At 32.9% G+C, this 20,441-nt stretch overlaps 3 protein-coding genes across 3 annotated transcripts; 2 read left to right on the top strand and 1 right to left on the bottom strand.

Moving 5' to 3' along the window:
* Positions 1–572: 572 nt before the first annotated feature.
* LOC131940864 (uncharacterized) lies at positions 573–4,494 on the bottom strand. Its single transcript, XM_059299763.1, has 3 exons — positions 4,222–4,494; positions 1,850–1,953; positions 573–1,632 (listed from the first exon to the last, which is right to left on the bottom strand). Exons 2-3 carry the CDS (start codon positions 1,905–1,907, stop codon positions 968–970), a joined length of 723 nt encoding a protein of 240 aa, XP_059155746.1. The 5' UTR covers positions 1,908–1,953; positions 4,222–4,494; the 3' UTR covers positions 573–967.
* Positions 4,495–9,807: 5,313 nt separating this feature from the next.
* Positions 9,808–17,362, top strand: LOC131940894 (band 4.1-like protein 3). The gene is made up of 10 exons (XM_059299799.1): positions 9,808–9,829; positions 10,605–10,737; positions 11,133–11,246; positions 11,879–11,944; positions 12,801–12,843; positions 13,381–13,456; positions 13,750–13,794; positions 14,266–14,436; positions 14,588–14,828; positions 17,249–17,362. Exons 2-10 carry the CDS (start codon positions 10,633–10,635, stop codon positions 17,360–17,362), a joined length of 975 nt encoding a protein of 324 aa, XP_059155782.1. The 5' UTR covers positions 9,808–9,829; positions 10,605–10,632.
* Positions 17,363–17,894: 532 nt separating this feature from the next.
* On the top strand, positions 17,895–19,799 carry LOC131940865 (uncharacterized). Its single transcript, XM_059299764.1, has 4 exons — positions 17,895–17,971; positions 18,257–18,414; positions 19,366–19,566; positions 19,649–19,799. Exons 1-4 carry the CDS (start codon positions 17,926–17,928, stop codon positions 19,730–19,732), a joined length of 489 nt encoding a protein of 162 aa, XP_059155747.1. The 5' UTR covers positions 17,895–17,925; the 3' UTR covers positions 19,733–19,799.
* Positions 19,800–20,441: the final 642 nt, after the last annotated feature.

Raw genomic sequence — 20,441 nt, forward strand, 5'->3', positions numbered from 1 at the left:
AAGATAGATTAATATCAAGGAGCTTGTGTCGCTATATGATCAGTAAAATAGCATACGTTCGGAGCGGGTGTGTAAAAGCAACAATTTTCGACCGAAATTTTGAGAGTTAAGAAAAATATAATATATACGGCTTCCAATATTTAAAATTACCTAATAAACCTGTTTACTAGAAAATTAGTATTGTTTACCGAATACTTGGGGGGGGGGGTGGGGCAATCCACCCCAGCGCCCCCGCCCACTTAGGGGGGGCAACCCACCCATGCGCCCCCGCCCACTTAGGGGGGGGGGGGCAACCCACCCATGCGCCCCCCGCCCACTTTGACGTAAGACATGGATACTAAATACACCAGCATTGTAGGTCTATTTAAGTAATACAGTAATACAGTTTACCTTGCTGTAGTAACTAATTTCATTTGCAGATTGCAGGTTGTTTTTTTTTTAATTTAAAGATTTCACAAAAGTAAAAAAAAAATCATTTAAGTGTTCACAATCTATAAACACAACAAAACACACTGAACACTTCAGTACAAACTGAATAGCTCACATTCTACAGAAAGCATTGCTATTTTGTAATAAGTTTTTTTATTTAAAAAAAAGTAAACAGTAATTTTGTGCAATCGCTTAACCACTACAATACCGTGCGTTAAAATCACATAAACATTATTCGTGAGTGAGGTCCTTTCAAAATTTAGATATAACAGTATGTGAAAGTAAACCTTAAACTTTAACCTGAAATTCCTAAGTGGAATAATTTATTAAGTATATCGCTGATATTATTGCTGATAAGTGTTGTAACGTTTGTTAAAGTGATTCTTTATTTTAAGGGTATCTCTCGGGAGTATTGTTAAAGAAAAATGGGGTGAACATATCGAGAGTGTGGCGTGTACAGGTGACAGAATATTTACCAAAAGAAAACCGTGTGTTTTGGGAATACTATTTTGGTGAACTAGTTAACTAGCTCAGATAGCTACTCTAAGCCTAGTAGCATTAGGATAGTTACAACAAACAAGACCAATCCGCTCGGCATCATGTGTGAACTGGAGTCCTTCACGTCTAAAAATAGACTCCGGTTCTTTGGATCACACCGATAAGGGCCGACCTGTGGTCGTGTGCACGAGACAGGCCATGCTGGTCCTCTGTACACTTCATCCATCACCTGATAGGTGGCACATCCACACGATTCTAGGTGTGGTCTCATGCAGGAGGAAGTCGCTTCGTGAGCTTTGCAGATTAGTTTCCCAATGTCAGATGCAGAAGGCATTTCCGTCTGATTCCTCGGGGGATTAGCGCATGCGACAATTTGACCTAATCGATTATTGGCGCACGTGATATCAATGTTATTGAACTGTTTGCAAGTCATAGTAACGATGTCTTGAGCTTTGTTTGGAGAAGTGAAGTAGCTTTCCATGCCAGCTGCTCGAGGGCCACAGTCTATTTGGAACTGGAAAATGCAGCTGATTGCTTTAACAGCATCCTCTTGCTGTTGACAGAGCTGTTGGTTCAGGTACGACATCAGCACATAGGGTGACTTGTCGTCTTTAATGACAGAGGTTAGACGGTTGTCTGTGAAGCAGCGTGCAACAGTTTCATGTGCTTTGGTGCACTCAGTGCAGTCACACACACTCAGGTAACCTGTTGATAAAACAATTACTTATATATATATATATATATATATATATATATATATATATATATATATATATATATATATATATATATATATATATATATATATATATATCAAATTAAACTATTTTTTGTTTTAGAGTATTTTGAATCAACAGCTAAACATGTATCTGATGTTCATTTTTCAAATAAAAAAAAAATAAAATAAACCAAATCAACTCACCAGCCAATAGAACGAGTGCAGCAACTAGAGACACAAGAGATATACGAGCAGGCGCCATGTTTTCTTTACCTTTTCAACTATCAAATGCACTTAGCTGGTCCGACCTGTGGAACACATTCCAGAGCATGTCACTTAAACAATTAGGTCAGCTGATCTAGTTTTGTATTTTACGATATTTGTTTTACTCTGGAATTTACAATAAAAATAGCAGATCAAATGGTTATATATTTATAGAATCATAAATTATAGATCAGAAAAGTTTGTGTACTTTCAGGTAATAAACCGTGGCAACCACCTAAATCTTACAATGAGATTGATGAGGGAAACTTGCTCGGTATATGTCCGAAGGAAATAAACCGGGGGTGATCTCCCCTAAACTTTCTCAAATATTTTTATATAACACTACGGGGGATGGCAACTCGGTATATAGACATGATTTTTATTACTTAAACTTTTTAAAATAGAATAGATTCTCGTAGAAAAAAGAATTGCGCACCAAGCGAACGCCAAGCAAAATGTGTATAATAGTGCGGAATATTATTAGTACTTTATAAATTCACGTGCGTTTTTTGAAAGATCGGTAAAAGCGTAAATTACTGCTTTCGTTCAACAGAAATTACTCAAAATTTGACAGAAGGCAGAGAATTAGAAGTTTTACATACATGTGAAATTTCATTGATCTATTCAAAATAGTACTCGAGTTATAGGCTTTTGAAAAATTGAAAGTAGAAAAAGTTCAACTTCCGGTTATCGGAAATCGCTGAAAAGTTGATACGTATCTACAAATTTGATATAATGTTTATATATGAAATTTCATCAACCTAGCTGTAACGATGCTCAAGTTATCGTGTTTACAGGCACGCACACAAACATACACACACACAGACATACGGACTATATTGCAAAACTATGTTTTCCGACTCAGGGAGGTGTAAAACGTTGAGATTTTTTTTTGCACGATTACAATACTTTCTCTATAGGCCTACTTCGTATACGAGAAAATAAAAACTTAAGGGTAGTGACTTCACCGTGCATTATTTCTTATACTGAAAACGAAAACAGTCCATGAGATTCTTGAGTTAAATTTGATGCATTCTTAAGAAATACAAAAATAGTATTCCAGGATAAATAGACAATTAAGGGCCAGATTTCTCTAAACATTGTCAATTGTGTTAAAACAATAGACACAAAATTACATAGATACCCTAAACCCAATAAGTGGATTAATCCAGAGGCGTGGCGACAAGCTTTCGATTTGCACCCCCCTCAAACTTTCGTTTTGCACCCACCCCCCCCCCCCCCCTCAAGATTTCGATTTGCACCACCCCCCCCCCCCTAAAACTTTCGATTTGCACACGCCCCCCTCAACCTTTCAATTTATTTTTCCAACCAATTTTGGCGACCCCTAAGGTCGGCGCTCGGGGACATGTGTCCATCCGCCCCCCCCCCCCCTTCACTACGCCTCTGGATTAATCTATCAAGTAATTCTCTACTAGGACACCACCACGGCGCAAGCCGGTTATCTAACCCACCTCCCGCCTCCTCCCTCGCTCTCCAGGCATGCGCAATTGACCATATCACCCCCCACCCCCGCCAGTCTGCTGAGCTGTGGTTAACGCCGAATGTTTACAAACGTAGAGCCGGGTCGAATAAGTAACGGCTATTAGGAGCAGATAATTTAGTTTTTAAACGATTGAGGTAACAAGTTCTGCTTGATATTTTCATTGACGTCTGTATATTGTCGTCACGGACAGTTGCTTTCACGGTGGAGAGGGGGGGGGGGGGCGAGAAGAGAGGTTGAGGATAATCGTGTTTCATTAAATAGCGGCGCATTCAACGCCGCGGGTCGGTTCGAACGTTTTATTGAGTAGGATTGTAAACTCAACCCTTCAGATAATTATAAAAAAGTCAAACGGGATAACAAAAACCATCGTATTAAAACTGTTGAAATGGTAAGACAACACTTCGTCGATAGTGAACCTTTAAACATCTACAGCCACAGCCATGTGTATGTGGCTTTAAAATAGCTGACTTTTTTTTACTTCCTTGTATATAGAGTATAGAGAAAGTATTTAATCGTGATGTGTTTAGCTGGTGTTCAAAGCATGTATGATCTAAGTACCATTTGCGAAAACACCTGTGTTGAAAGCTCCTATGATCAAAGCACCTTTGATCAAAACACCTGCGTTTAAAGCGCCTAAAATCACTCATTGATTGCTGCAGAAATAAACTAATTACAATTAAGTCTAAGTCTTTGTTTGGCCACATTGCTTCTGTCCTATATTGTCCGTTAATGTATTCAGACTACGCCAAATAGAAATGTTAACTTATACATTTATTTTTAAAGCGAAATAACAACCAGGACTACTCACCGATTAGTCTTATTGGTTGGTGTACAATAGGTCAGTTTGGTAGATTTGATCAGATAAAACTTTCACGCGTAGAACCGTTCAGCGAAATTTCAAAATATTACATAAATTCGGCACTGGAACCACAGATCACAAATTTAGCACCAGATACTACCTGCCCCTGTGTAGAACCCGTGTGCTCAGCTCTAGACGCGTGCGATACATCTGTCTAGAACCTCGCTGTGCCTGGGTCAGATTGACACAGCAAAATAAAAACTAGTGCTCCGGCCAATGTTGGCTTATAATTGAGTCTGCCGTGTCGAACTGATCATGCGCGAATGAGATGCGCGGATCTCTATTGTAACATGCGATATATGCGGAGCTGGAGACTGCGGTAGGGTATGGTCTCAAGTGGATTCTCATGTAACGATTTCATGAGGTAAACGGTTACATTTTTTGTTGAATAATTTGGGCGCCATTTTTATCGTCTGCTATTATCAGACATTTGCACAATGAGCTGAATACAAATAATAACAGGCTGGTGTAATTTATCGTTTCAGGGGAATATCCCACATGACAAAAGGAACAATTAAACCTGATCCTCATGGAACATTTTGGCCTGCTTCGTGGAGCATTTTGACCTGCTTCATGGAACAATTAAACCTGATCCTCATGGAACATTTTGACTTGCTTCATGGAACATTTTGACCTGCTTCATGGAACATTTTGACCCGCTTCATGGAACATTTTGACCTGCTTCATGGAACATTTTGACCTGCTTCATGGAACATTTTGACCTGCTTCATGGAACATTTTGACCTGCTTCATGGAACATTTTGACCATGGAACATTTTGACCTGCGTCATGGAACATTTTGACCTGCTTCATGGAACATTTTTACCTGCTTCATGGAACATGTCGAAATTTTAATTGAACAAACATGTCGACCTGCTTTTTGGAAGAATTTGATAGTTTGATGGAACATTTTGACCTGCTTCATTGAACATTTTGGTTAACCAACTTCATGGATTATGTCGACTATCGACAGTTTCAGGGAACATGTTTACAGTTAGCTGGTTTGTCTCGGACAGTACACAAAGTACACAATAATCTTTTTTAAATATTTGATGTGAGGACGTCTTATCATCATTGGAAGTCAAATGTTTTGAGAGAAGTTAAGCAATGAGAATTTAAAAAAACACATTCAAAGGGAAGTAACTAATTTATTTAGAAAAAGAAATAGGGGAGAGCACGGCAAGTCAGTAAATGAAAGCATGAGTGATGGTATCTTGATCAGGACGAGGCGGCCACAGGTGAGAAAACAATTTGGAGTTGTTTTTTTTTTTCACTATTGACGCTCATATTGCATGTGCACGTGCATGTTTTTGCCGTGAGTAAAATAAAAAAAAAATGTAGAAGGTTGTTGAACTATGCCATCCTTTATAGAACGTCTGTTCAAGTGTGCGACGTATGACCTAATGTATAATGGCGAGTGTAATGGTAGCAGGTTACCTAAACAATTTATTAAAAAAAAAACAACGTAAAACTCAAAAGTTTCTTCAGCAATTTGCTCCCAGTCTGTTAACGCCAGACCTATTACCAAAGTATTTAAATATAACGAAAGGCCAGCTAATCTACGATGTCATTATACACAGTGTTTCTTCCAGATATTTTTCTCCGGGGGGGGGGGTCACTTGAAAATATCGGGGGGGGGACTGTGGACTTTCTTTGGGGGGCGGATACTGTTAAAAGTATATATTTTCTATATAAATTATATTAATTTCGTTCGGGGGGGGGGTAGAATTTTTTTTGGGGGGGGGGGGGGGCCCACAGTAGAGATGCCTGGAAGAAACTCTGATTATACACAGTTTTCTACTACCATAGCTGTTGTTCCTGAACATAAGTAAATTGAGCCAAAAAAATTATCACATTAGAATAATTATCAGAAATCGACTTTAAAAAAAATATTCTCAACTAGTCTTTGAATTTCGTTTTATTTAAATACTATTAAAATCGAGAATTTTGTTTATTATTTTATTTTATGTATTTACAAAAATGTTTTCGTTTTGTTTGTTTGTCCCGTTAAATGAGAGCATCTGCACCATGAGTTTATTTTTTAAAATTTAAAAGTCGGGTTAGCATGTTTCTGTTATCTCGTCATTCGAAGTTATGGTACTGTCAGCACTATGCCAAAATGCCTTAACTTTTCCTGACTTGAGTCAAGTACTCATCCTAACAGGGTGGACTCAGGGACGACTGACTGAAGCCTGGGATATAAAACTCGTGACGAAGTAGGCAAGTCTGTGTTGTTGTATTTTATTCAACTTTGTCAATTCCCTATTGATTAGATCAGTTGGATGTACATAATATTATTTCCTATAAACAAGCGACTGTGAGTATTGTCATTTTGCGTGTCTCTTTATGTATGAGAATAATTGTTTAAAATTTATTGAGAGTTCTCTTTATAGTAAGTATTCAGTCGTTTTAACAAATAAATAAACGTGTTAAGTATGTAAGTTAATGTATGCATGTATGGATGTATGAGTGTATATATAGGTATGTAAGTGCATGTCTGTAATCTAGGCTGGAGGTATGCACTCACGAGCAAGTTCAAAAAACGTTAAATGTTAAGTAATTGACCTGGTAATGGCCAGCGTTTCAACAGCTTTTAAACACGTGACGGTAATGAGATGGAAATGTCAGAAGACAGCGTGAGAATTGGCGCAATATTATGTTTTCGTTGGCTGCCTGCTTGCCCGCCTGCCTGCATGGAGGAAAATATATATTTCCAAATACAACCTTTTTTAAAAAATATTTTTTCCAAGAAATGAATTAATATATTCATTATATAGAAGCCTTTTTAAAAACATGGAAAAATTTAATTGAGCAACTATAGTTTTCCACACGTTTTTCTTAATTCTGCCTTTACACGCTACTAATTACTTCAGCCGAAAACAAAAGTACAAGCATTACTTTCCTAAGTAAATAAAAGATCCCCCATAAAATGTATATTACCTCCCTTTATAAAGCTACACGTCCATACTCAAATATTATCTCCCTTAATATAAGCACAATAAGCGGAAGCGTTAATCTAATGTGAAGAAACAGGTTTTAAAGTTAAATGCATTTTTCGTTGATTCGTAAGCCTTTGACATTCTGTTACATGATGGATATGTAGGCCAATGTACATGGTGTGTGTTGGCATTTCTGTTTGTGTTCGAATAAGTGTGTGCGTATGTTTGTGTTGTCCCTGCGTGTGTGTTCGTGTGTTGACTGACACAACAGTAGCTCCACTTTGCCTGATTCACCTCGACATTCGCTTTACGTTGATTGGTACTTGAAGTGATATTCAATTTACGTTCAGCTCAACATCGTTTTTATTATGTTGAAGTTCATAACTAACCCAGTAGAGTTTAGACCATTCTTGTTAATTTTGTTTTAACAAACGTAGATATTTGAGTGTCAGTCATAAAATTATGTTAATAGTAAAAACATAGGCGTTTTTTTGTGAGAAATTAAATATAGTTAAGATGACAGCCGACTTGAAAATGAAGGTGTGTAGTCTTTTATATTGTGTTACAATGTAATATCGATCAGATCTTTTTATCATGTAGCCTACCAGACCTTGTCACTTTTTGGAGAAAAAGAACACACATTTCTGTTAGACTAACGTTAACTATGTGTAAAATAAAAATAAAAAACAAATATCTAGCAATTAACAACTGATCCTTAAAACACAACATATGGTTGTATCTCCTATTGTTACGTTATTCCAAAATATGAAGTTTTCATGTTCTCTTAGCTTAAATTAAAGTGTGTTTGCTTTGTTAATTATGGTGAGCTATACCGTTATATTTTTACCGTTAATTTACACGCACTGAAACATTTTTAATGTTACTGTACATGACATTAAAAAATATAAAAAAAAATATAAAAAAAGTATATATACTATATAATATTATATTTATATAATATATATTATATTATAAAATATATATTTTTTGTAATCAGATGTATCAACACTACGATATCAGATCAATTTTTAAATATCTACTGAAACACATTTGTTACTATTAGAGGCGTAGACAGTGGTGGATACAAATACCTGCATACACAACACCTAGCACTAACTCTTCGATTGTTTTTTATTTGAAATACCTTCAGTTAAAGTCTTTCTTTTATGTTTCGTCTATATCAGATTTTTCTTACACCTATCTTACGCCCAACAATTGATTTGTGCCTCGATTATATTTTGTTGTTGATCTTTGGTTATACATAAACATCATAGAACCACTAGCTACTACAGGCATGCATCATTGCACAAGTTGTTAAAGTGTTTTTAATATCCTTAAGCTTGCACAACACGGTCACATATCCGGCTCTACAAGGTTGTTGGTGTTGTGTTCATGTGTGTGTCGAACTTTATCCGCGTCTGTGTCTTTGAATGCTGCTTTGTATTGCTACTGTCGCAGTATTTTTATATTGAATCTATTCAACTGTTAACAGATATTGATTATATGAATAAAAGAACTATCCAAATGAATTGGTTTATTGTGTTTAACTAGACAATTTATTTTACCAAAGACGTATGATTATAACATTAAGGAAATTGTTTCAAATCACAAAGACAGATGTTGGTATTCCAAATTAGATGGTCTTTAAAGACTCGTATATTAAAATTTAAAAATAAACAAAGGAAAAAAACTAAAGTATCTTTTTGAGCATGACAGCCCATATGACAGGTGAAGTAGAACTCATCAGTTTGGGTGACCGCGGCATATGAATTTGATAGGCGATCATCACTATGCCCCACCTACTTTCCCTAAAGAAGGTCAGTTTGACATTAGAGCTGGGTGGACTCAGTGAGTTCTACCTATACCAATACGAGATTACAGTTGTTTCAATTTAATTTTAAATGACTATAAGCTTAATAAACAAGCATTGTTACTTATAAGTATTTGCATATACTTAGAGTAGCGCCACTTTTGTTTACATAGTTACATAACTATAGTATGTTTCGTTGTATTGATATTAAAATAGTTAACACAGAGCACCCACACTTCTATAGCATCGGAGCTATTTAAAAGGAAGTGACAGTGAAGATAGATTTTACTTAGGGTATGAAAGGTGGTGGTTGGGAACGTTTGGGGCTATATACTCTCACAGACAGCCAAAGTTTATTGATATTATAATTAACAATAAAAGAAGATACATCATAGACACGCACTTGGTGAATTCATAAACGTGTTCAAGTGTCCACCCGTCCATAAACTGACATCAGAACACCTTTCTTGTTGTGTTATTAACCCGAGTTACAAAACTAAAACCATCCAGACTGAGAATCAAGCCCATGACACAGAATACAGGTAAATCACAGGTAAAGAACGATAGGTTACACTGTCTTATAACTAGTTCTAAACCATTGCTAAATATCAGTTGTATCCTATTCTACATGACATGAGTTCTCAGAAACTTGCGCAATCTTAGACATTTCTAAGAATACGTCTGTAGTTCGAGTTAAGCCTTTCTTTAGCCCACTTGTTGACAAGCGTATCGGCTGTCTAGGACAAGACACATGGATATAAGGACAAGGTAGACTTACAGTTCTTTGTCAAGCTGTCCACGTCACGAAGTAAGTATATACTACTGCATTGTAAATATATATATATATATATATATATATATATATATATATATATATATATATATATATATATATATATATATATATATATGAAAGTCGAAATTATACAGGGGAGACAAACACTAATTATTTCATTATTGGTCGCTTTCAGTGAAATAATTTTTTTAAAGTTATGTACCATTTACGGATTATACTCTAGCATGTTAATTTTTTACAAAATTATAGCAGGTTTAAAAAGATAGTCGGTTTGATGCTTCTAATATGCATGCCACCAAACAGACTACCCTCCGGCTTGTGCGTTTTGAACAAACAAACAGACAGACAGTCTACAGTCAGACAGACAGAGAGACAGAGAGACAAACAGACAGACAGACAGACAGAGAGACACTTGATATGAGCTAGACTATCTTTTTGGGCTCACATTTATAATGTTTTACAAATGAGGGAATATGTGTATGTCTGCACGAACTTCAAATTTAGAGAATCGTTTTTGACAGCTATTTTATTCTTCTACTTTTGTACAACTGGTCAGGGACTAAAGATATGACTTAAAAGTTGCAACAAAAAAATTAGCAATTGCCTGTTTTCAACACATTTCACTATGATGTAAAGAAGACAATTCTTTAAGAAAACACCAAGACAACAAAAACACTCAACGTTTTGCTTTTTCACGTACAATTCATTTTTACCTTTTTACGACACACATTTTTACTTTATTATTATTTTATAATAGAATTCACTTTTTGCTTGATAAACAATTGAGGTTTTTAGATGAGCAGATACATTTAAACATGAGCAGCCATTTGGTACATGCTATGGACAATAACCATCCCAGTGAAAGAGTCAACTGCACCGTTCAGTTTCTCGACGGAGACAGCAAAACTTTTGATATAAATGTAAGTAAAAAGATAAAACCCAACCAATCAGAATATGTGCGAGTCAATATATATAAATAAATAAATAAATAAATAAATAAATAAATAAGTAAATATATATATATATATATATATATATATATATATATATATGTATGTATGTATTAATTAATTAATTTATTTATTTATTTAGATGACTATATAATATAGATAACTAGAGTAAATGTATCTTGATTTGATATATATGTATATGTATATATATATATATATATATATATATATATATATATATATATATATATATATATATATATATATATATATATATATGTGTGTGTGTGTGTATTTATTAATTTATTTATTTAGATGCCTATATATTTAGATAGATAACTAGAGTAAACGTATTTTGATTTCAGGCTAACGACGTAGGGCAAGCCCTGTATAACTCTGTTTGTAATCATTTTAAAGTAACAGAAACAGACTATTTTGGTCTTAAATACACCGTTCTTTTATCACCAGAGAAAAAACTGGTAATATATAATTTTTAACGATCATCTGAAATTCAAATGCATTTATATTTTCTCAAGCAGATGTTTGACTATTATCAAAATGTATATTCAGTTGAACTAAGTGGAAAGTAAATTATAATTATACTTAATTTAATTCAGTCGTTTTTTTTTTAACCTAATTTTTCTTTGGACAAAATGACTCTTAATTTTTTACTATTAACTAATCTTATGTTTTACAAAATTTTACTGCTGAAAGCTTTTACGTTTTCAAGCAAATGTTTGTAGAGTACTACAACTGACTCTTAATTAAGATTGCCGTAAAGATAACTACTTTTTTTTCAAAATTGTCACTTGCCATGTTTTGCAAGGATTTCTTATGACCGTATATTTTTAATGACTGTATTTTAATAGACAGAATTAAAGACATGTATATTTTATCATAGCATATTTATGTAGCCTACAGTATGTTATATACACATATCTAGACATGTTCATCATCCCTCCAAATGATGTATATCAAACGTATGTTTTGTCTATCCTAATATTTAGTAACTGATTGTTAGTATTCCTGTTTGAAGACAAACAATTGTATATAGGTTTACATGTTTAACTAAGACACATTTATTGTTGTTTCTCTGATGTGTGTCAATTAGAGTAATGTGTTCGAATGTGTGCCTCTGAGCCAACACAAGAAGCCAAATGCTATAACAGAACATAAGGTAACAACAGTATAAATAAAGTATTGAAGTACAGATATAAATACATATATATGAATATATATATATATATATATATATATATATATATATATATATATATATATAAGTAAATACATGTATATGTATTTTATACATAATTAGTATTTATACATTAGTAAATAAAATAATGTAATCAGTATTTAAAGTAACACTCCATAATTGACACAAGCCAACACAAGAAGCCAAATGCTATAACAGAACATAAGGTAACAACAGTATAAATAAAGTATTGAAGTACAGATATAAATACATATATATGAATATATATATATATATATATATATATATATATATATATATAAGTAAATACATGTATATGTATTTTATACATAATTAGTATTTATACATTAGTAAATAAAATAATGTAATCAGTATTTAAAGTAACACTCCATAATTGACGCCATTCACACCTTGTAGCTATAAACATCAGCATTAGCAGTATATCAGGGCTACAAAAACGTACACTACGTTACGTTTCTCGCACTTTTTTTTATTGTGCATACAATTAACCCTTGCATCCCTTCAGTGCTGTCAGTCCGACCCTGGATCACACGTTCCCATTGTATAGCGAGGGGACGGAAACAGGTGAACTCTACTTCATTAGCCCCAAGGACATGTTTAAAAATGTAGCATCAAAGCTAAGAATAAACGATCTCATATAGATTTTTGTAAATATATATATATATATATATATATATATATATATATATATATATATATATATATATATATATATATATATATATATAATATATATATATATATATATATATATATATATATATTATATATTGTGTGTATAATTTTTATTTTTTAGTTCTGGCTTCAATTAAACAAGCCAATGTCTTCTCAAATAAAGAGTAAGTTTCAGAGTTTTCAACTTTTTTAGTTTAAATGGAATTATGCTGCAACAGGAATAGTTATCACTGGGTAATATATTAAGTTTATAGATGATAGTTGTTACTTTTTTTAAGAAAAGAAAATACAAACAGTTTGAAAGAAAATATATAAAAGCACTTTGTCTTATCCATGTGCTATAAAAATTTAATGTATCTATAAATTTAACATATAAAACCATAAATAAAATTGTATTATCAAATTATTATTATCTAAATCAAGTAAATTTCACATACAATTACCCCGCGATGATCTATTAAAAATTACTACTATAATAATTATTGTCAAATAAATGACAGTTTTAAATCATAATGAAATGTGTGATTTTGCCAATCACTTGTAAAACTATTTATTTTAATAAAGCTTCTAAAAATATAAATAAACTTACTTCTACTGAAATAATTACAAATGTATTGCTTTTATTAACATTATAATAATTTTATAAACTTCCACCTGATTGAAATTTTTCTTTTTAATCGTTAAAATTATGCATTTGGTAGGAGGAAACTGGAAGTTTGAATTTGCCCTGAAGTTTTATCCTCCAGATCCAACAAAACTGACAGAAACTTTTACAAGGTCTGTTTTTTAAAAATAGAAAAATATAAATATGCATTTGTCTGTAGTTTCATAACATAATGCATTCAAGTTCAATATAAATATATTACATTACCTGAACGAATTTAGCGAATAAAAAAAACCTATCAAAATAACGTTACATTTTCATATTTTACTTGCATATACTTTATCCTTCGGACTACTACGTTTTTGTGTTGTATTACCACACGTTCTATGATTAGGATGATTTTACTTACTTAAACCTACTTCATCCTTATTTATCATAAAGTTTTCATTTGAAAAACGTATTACAGGTCGCTGGTCGTTCTACAGATTCGGACAGATTTGTTGGATGGACGGTAAATAACAAAACATTAATCAATGCTAAACGTTCTACTTTACTAATTAGTTCTCTAAATATTAAATGAACATGCATTAAAAATAATAAAGAGGAATGTGTTTGTCATATGATCATATACAAATTAAAAAAAGTAACAGTGTTTTCTACAACCATAGTTCAAATAAAACCAAATTGATTAAATGAAAGCTAGTGAATTTTGAACATTTGAGGTTAAAATCAAGACGAATTACAATATAAATATTACTAATTTTGCAAAATGTAATAATTATGAGTCAAAAGCTAATTTTTGAGAGTCAAATTATTAAATATGTAGGAAAACATTTGGTATCTGTTGTTTTTAAAAACAATGCAAAATATAATTTATAATGTGTGTGTGAATAATATTTGAATAATTTCCATGTGCTTTTTGCAGGTGTTTAAGTGTATAATTTAACTATATAAAGTTACAAATACAATCTATACCTTGTAGACTGCCTTGCAGTTTCGGAATGCTTGCTTTGTTAGAATCTTATTGTGTGCAAGCAGAACTTGGTGACTATGTCCGTGAAAGTCGTTCGAAATACGAACACAATAACATCTTTCTGGCTAAACATGAGCCTAAATTACTAGACCAAATTGCAGAGTTCCATAAAGAGCACAAGTAAGTAAACTACAATAAAGCTCAATTTAATTATACTCTTGAAAAAAAAGGATCATTTGTAGTTAATGCATAAGAAATCTATTAACTTTAAATTAGGACAGAAAGCATAATGCCTTAATCGACACATTAAATGTATTATTTTTACCTTCAGGGGTCAAACACACCATGAGGCACAGATGGCGTTTTTGGATAATGTAAAAAAGTTAGCATTGTATGGAGTAGATCTTCATAAAGCTAGAGATCTACACAAGGTGCCCGTTAATATCGGAGTAAACTGTAATGGCATTACAGTTTACAAAGACAATTTCCGCATTCATAGATTTGTATGGCCCAAAATATTACGATTTGTCTATAAACAAAAACACTTTTGCATCAAAATTAGGCCTAAAGAGGTAAACTATACAAAAAATAATGTAGATACATTTGAATTTATATTTCTTAACGGAGGCAGTCATTGTGTGAAAAGTTTTAGATTTTAAAAATGTCAATTCCAATATTCGGACGTGATTAACCCATATTCTGCTAGCGTCCCACTTATGGGACGCTTGCAAAAAAAATTGCTAAAATTTATTAAAAACTAGTTAAAACACAAATTATGTTTCATTGTATTTAGAAATGGCTAGACTATTGAATTTGTGTGTGTTTTGTGAAAAAAATTAATTTAGAAAAATGTTATAGTGCCGGATTTGCAGGACTTGTCAAAATGGCGGAAAAAAGAAAACATGCGCACAGGAAAATGCATATCTTCTAAAATATTAACATTTTAAGTGCAAAATACATTTGAAACTTGTAGCAGTACCATATTTCTATCTGATAAAAATTTAAGAATAAAAATTTTTTTTTACTACTTGGTTATATCAAGTGTACAACAAGCGTCCCATAAGTGGGACGCTAGCAACGAATGGCCCCATGTAGATTGTTACACAAACGTCACATTTATTGGACACTAGCGAGAAACACAGATGAAAATGTTTATGTTAAATGGTTATTTGTGGTGAAACATTTGTTGACTTTGTTAACTGCTGACTTTGGGGTGTTAAGTAGTATTTATAGATATTTAATTATGACCTTGACCTATATTTATGCAGATTGTTACACAAATGTCACAATTTTTTGACACTAGCGAGAAACAGAGATGCAAATATTCATGTTAAATGGTTATTTATAGTGAAACAATTGTTGACTTTGTTAACTGTTGACTTTGGGGTGTTGAGTAGTATTTATATATATTTAATTATGACCTTGAGCTATATTTTCTTATATATTATTGTATTAAAAAAATTGCAAATATTGAAAAACTTACATTTTATTTTTAAGTTTTCAGAATTATACTTATTGAAGTATTTAATACCATTGAATACAAACTAATTTAGTATTGCTGTAAATATACTAGCGCGTGATATTAAAATTATAACAAAACAGAATAATAACAATGGCCACGATTTAGGTGAAACGATTCAGCCATGGGGGTTGGTTAACTATCTTCATATAAGAGAGCTTAAGCTACATATAGCAGAAATGTGAATTAGCTGTGTACAGTTGTCATGCCCCAATAATATTTCCCTCCAAAGGTTCCCGATACCAGTTTTACTTTGTTAACTTTTTAAGGAGATTCCTGGTGCTAGATTGGGAGCTTTTCGCATAGTGAGGTGCATACATGGATGAGAGCCATGAACACTCAATACAGGCCCCCAGAGACGGATCTGTGCCCTAGAAATAAGATGTCTGATGCAGTGGCGTAGCTAGGATTTTCGGGCCCCTATGCAAAAAGTGTTAGTGGGCCCCTCAGAGGCGTAGCGACCCTTCCCGGCGACCGGGGACAAACTTTTGATTTGCACCGCCCCCCCTCAGACTTTCGATTTGCATCCCCCCCCCCCCTTAGACTTTCGATTTGCACACCCCTACCCCTCAGACTTCCTAATATACGCCTGTGGGGGGGGGAATAGCGAGGGTAACAAAAGAGAAGATGGGTGGATGACACCTGGGACGACCGGATCATCTTTTGCAAATTCACTGAGGGCAGAGTTTCTTTCAGGCATCATTTCGGAGGAGGGGGTGGGGGGGGGGGGGGGCTCTGCCCCCAGAACAAAATAGAATTTATATACAAAACATACTTTTACCAATGTCCACCCTTCCCCTGAAATTTAAGTCCCCACCCTTGAAAATATCAAGTACTACCCCCAAAAATTCAATTATTTATATTAAATTATATTACAGTTTCGATGAATAATAACAATATTTGTGATCATGTGTGTATAATTAGATGTACTAATCACAACTTTACTTATTTCCAAGAGTTGTTCACTTTGATGGATGCTAGATTGAAAAAAACTAGACTTTTGAACATAATTTCTCCATTTTAGACCATGGTATGGCTAACCCAATTGATCATTATCAGTATTTTTTGCTGTCCTAAACAATGTAATCATTGGTCTAACACTGCAAAATCAGTATACAGCTTAATTTTCGCGTAATTAGCCATATTTCGTGATAAATGATTTTATTTTTCAATAAATGTACATGGGGCCGTTCGTTGCTAGCGTCCCATTTATGGGACGTTTTTTTAAAAATCGATATTTAAAAAAGTATTGATTTTTAAAAAAAATCCATAGTCATTCCTTCATTCAGTGCCCAAAAGCTAAACCATATCAAAAAATTATAAAAATTTGAGACCTTGGGATAATATGGGTTAAATTCTTCGAACATAGATACTGTGGATTTGTATTTCTGCTAAAGAATTAGATAAAACATTTAATTTATATTCTCTTTATAGAATTGTTAATAATGTGTTGTTATATATCATTTTTTAAAGAAAGAAAACCCTACATGGCAAAATTGGAAGCTGGATCATTTTAAATTGGCAAAGAATTTATGGAGAATATGTTCGGATCAACATACTTATTTTAGGTACTTTTCATTTTTATAAAGTAAATATTTAAATATATTTAAAACATGGAGTCTTTATTCTTAAGTTTAAATTTCTTTATTATATTATTATAACTAGTGCATTAAAAATGTAAACTCATTAGCTTTAATTTTTAAAAATCTAAAAAATAACAAAAACAAATTATTCCAGTCCTACTTTACATGTTAATTAAATAGTCCCATTGGCTTCAAAACAGCAATGAATTGCAGATCACTATAATACAAATGTATTTTTTAAATTCATGAATAAATAAATTTCAGCACATTTCCTATGCTATATCATGCTTTGGTTACAAAAATACATTACCGATATTTCATTACAGCTTTACCTACTGTATCTCTGGTAAAACCTTGGTCAAAGGTTGATAGCAAATCAGATCTTCAGAAACAAAAAAAAAATGTCTTTTAAAAAAGATGTATTAAACATTAGTAGCCCTTCTATCGCTTTGACATTTTTTTTAAAATATTTTTTAAAAATGTTTATATGTAGACAAATATTTATATTTTAGATTAAGACAGTCAGAAAAGAAAATTAAAAAAAGAACTTCACCATACTGTTGTGGCATGGATTATCATCGAAAATCTAGACGTTTTTCTTCAATAAAGAATGGTAAGGTTTTTATTAGTTTTGTTAAGTAAATTTAAATTTATTTTTTTGTTTTTAAACAGTCCATATTTGATTATGTTTATACATGCATAGATAACCCGCGTTTTAAAGACATAAAAATAACTAAATAATAACAATGGTTATTAGGAACAAAATTGTTTTACATTATTATGCTGCCAGAACTAAGTTCAATAAAAATAAACTGTTTATAGTTGTTCTTAAGTTATTTGATTAGTTTGATATAACTTACAATTTTTTTAAAATGTAATACTGTTTTATGTCTAGCAGTACACATAGAGCAAAATAAGGTTGAAGAATGTCTACCAGTAGAGCAAAATAAGGTTGAAGAATGTCTACCAGTACAATCAGAGCAAAAGGTTGAAGAATGTCTACTAGAACAATTGGAGCAAAATGTTGTTGAAAAAATTCCGTGTTTTCCTGTTCAGGTAAATCATGTAATACTTTAATGGACGTGAATAAATTAGAGGTAGAATTTATCTTTAATAGCAGTATACTTGATTTATGTGATTGTACTGTCTTTCTTCCCTCGATCTACATGGGAGATGAGGGAATATTAATTTTTTTCTGAAATCTAATAGTTTGAAAAAGATTATAGAATACTTTATTTTTTATATCCTATTTTTTTAAGTTGAAAAAGTGAATTCTCTTTTCTAATTGTAACTGTCCCTTATCTTTACGTCATCTTATCTGAATATCTCATGCACAAACCATATCCAGATTGGCTGCTTAACGTCATTGTATAGATTTCTCTGACCAACAGCAAGTAAAAAGTAATACAAATCGATCAATCAATTGCTACTCTTCGACTAAACACAGTGGGCATGGTCCATCAGATTCCAAGTTTAATTTTTGTATCGTGCACTTAACATGGAAATAGAATCATAGTCGTTGCCATCCATACCTTTGGCTGAGCTTTGTTTAGCCCCCCCCCCCCCCCCCCCCCACCCCCACCCCGAGCTATATAGTTGTATACCAATTGAAATTCCAGGTATGCTATTGAAAGCCCAATCATTCTGTAGCATGCTGGCAATATCAAGAAATGTACTACATATCGTGAATGCTGGCAACATCAAGAAATGTACTACATATCGTGAATGCTGGCAATATCAAGAAATGTACTACATATCGTGAATGCTGGCAATATCAAGAAATGTACTACATATCGTGAATGCTGGCAACATCAAGAAATGTACTACATATCGTGAATGCTGGCAATATCAAGAAATGTACTACATATCGTGAATGCTGGCAATATCAAGAAATGTACTACATATCGTGAATGCTGGCAATATCAAGAAATGTACTACATATCGTGAATGTAGACATGCTGATCGAGTAATTTCTAGAGGTTTTTACTACACCCAATTTAAATACAGGGTACAAGAAACCATCCTCGAAGCTCCTCAAGTTGTCCACACCAGTTTGTCAGCGAGTTGACTGTCCAGTTAAAAGCGAAGGAGACAAGGGTCATTACCGTTCCACGTCACAGGCTTTTTGTCCTGGTTAAGGGGAGACCAATCCCCCACGAGATATACAACGCTATATTCAACACTGTTGAGACCAACCTAGAGACCACGGTAAGTCGCATTGTTTAAAATATTATTTTTTTACAGGACTTTTAAGCTCTTAATAAACATGTTGTTCTTATTTTTGTTTCAGGAGGATCTAAAGAACAGTTTAAACAAATATACAATCTCAAGCGTGACAAACTTAAGCATAAACATAAAATGGACATTTTGGTAAATTAAATTTTCACGTACTTGTTAGATTTAAGGACCTATGTTTGTTGGCGTATGATTTTGTAGTTTGTTTTAATAAAAAAACCGGGAGTGATCTCCCCTAAACTTTCTCGAATATTCTAATATAACACTACGTGAATGGCAACTCGGAATATAGACATGATTTTTGTTTACTTAAAATTCTAAAAATAGAATAGAATCTATTAGAAAAACAATTGCGCACCAAGCGAACGCCAAAACAAAATGTGCATAATAGTGCGCAATATTATTAGTACTTTATAAATTTACATTCGTTTTTTGAGTAAATTAGTACTTCCGGTCAACTGAAATTACTCAAAATTTGAAAGAAGGTAGAAAAATAGATCTTTTACTTACATGTGAAATTTCATTTATCTATCTGAAATAGTACTCAAGTTATAGGCTTTTGAAAAATTCAAAGTAGAAAAAGTACCACTTCCGGTTATCGGAATTCGCACAAAAGTTGATACGGATCTAAAATTTTGATAAAATACTTATATATGATATTTCATCATCCTAGCTGTAATGGTACTCAAGTTATAGTGTTTACACACACATACACACAGACACACAGACACACAGACATACGGACACGATTGCAAAATTATGTTTTTCCGTATCAGTGAGGTGTAAAACGTCGAGATTTGTAAAAATCTCGATTTTTTTTTTGCACGTTTACAATACTTTCTCTATAC

This window comes from Physella acuta, unplaced genomic scaffold, assembly GCF_028476545.2.
Source record: "Physella acuta isolate Inbredline_101_S28 unplaced genomic scaffold, ASM2847654v3 ptg000335l, whole genome shotgun sequence".
Lineage (NCBI taxonomy): Eukaryota > Metazoa > Mollusca > Gastropoda > Physidae > Physella > Physella acuta.

Bases quoted from the DNA above. Each gene is read 5' to 3' on its own strand.
- LOC131940864 (XM_059299763.1), bottom strand. From the start codon at position 1,907: ATGGCGCCTGCTCGTATATCTCTTGTGTCTCTAGTTGCTGCACTCGTT. The intron at 1,633-1,849 runs GTGAGTTGATTT...TTTTATCAACAG, and splicing joins TGCACTCGTTCTATTGGCTG to GTTACCTGAGTGTGTGTGAC.
- LOC131940894 (XM_059299799.1), top strand. From the start codon at position 10,633: ATGAGCAGCCATTTGGTACATGCTATGGACAATAACCATCCCAGTGAA. The intron at 10,738-11,132 runs GTAAGTAAAAAG...TTTTGATTTCAG, and splicing joins GCAAAACTTTTGATATAAAT to GCTAACGACGTAGGGCAAGC. The intron at 12,844-13,380 runs GTAAGTTTCAGA...TGCATTTGGTAG, and splicing joins AATGTCTTCTCAAATAAAGA to GAGGAAACTGGAAGTTTGAA.
- LOC131940865 (XM_059299764.1), top strand. From the start codon at position 17,926: ATGGATTATCATCGAAAATCTAGACGTTTTTCTTCAATAAAGAATG. The intron at 17,972-18,256 runs GTAAGGTTTTTA...TATGTCTAGCAG, and splicing joins TTTTTCTTCAATAAAGAATG to TACACATAGAGCAAAATAAG. The intron at 18,415-19,365 runs GTAAATCATGTA...ATTTAAATACAG, and splicing joins TTCCGTGTTTTCCTGTTCAG to GGTACAAGAAACCATCCTCG.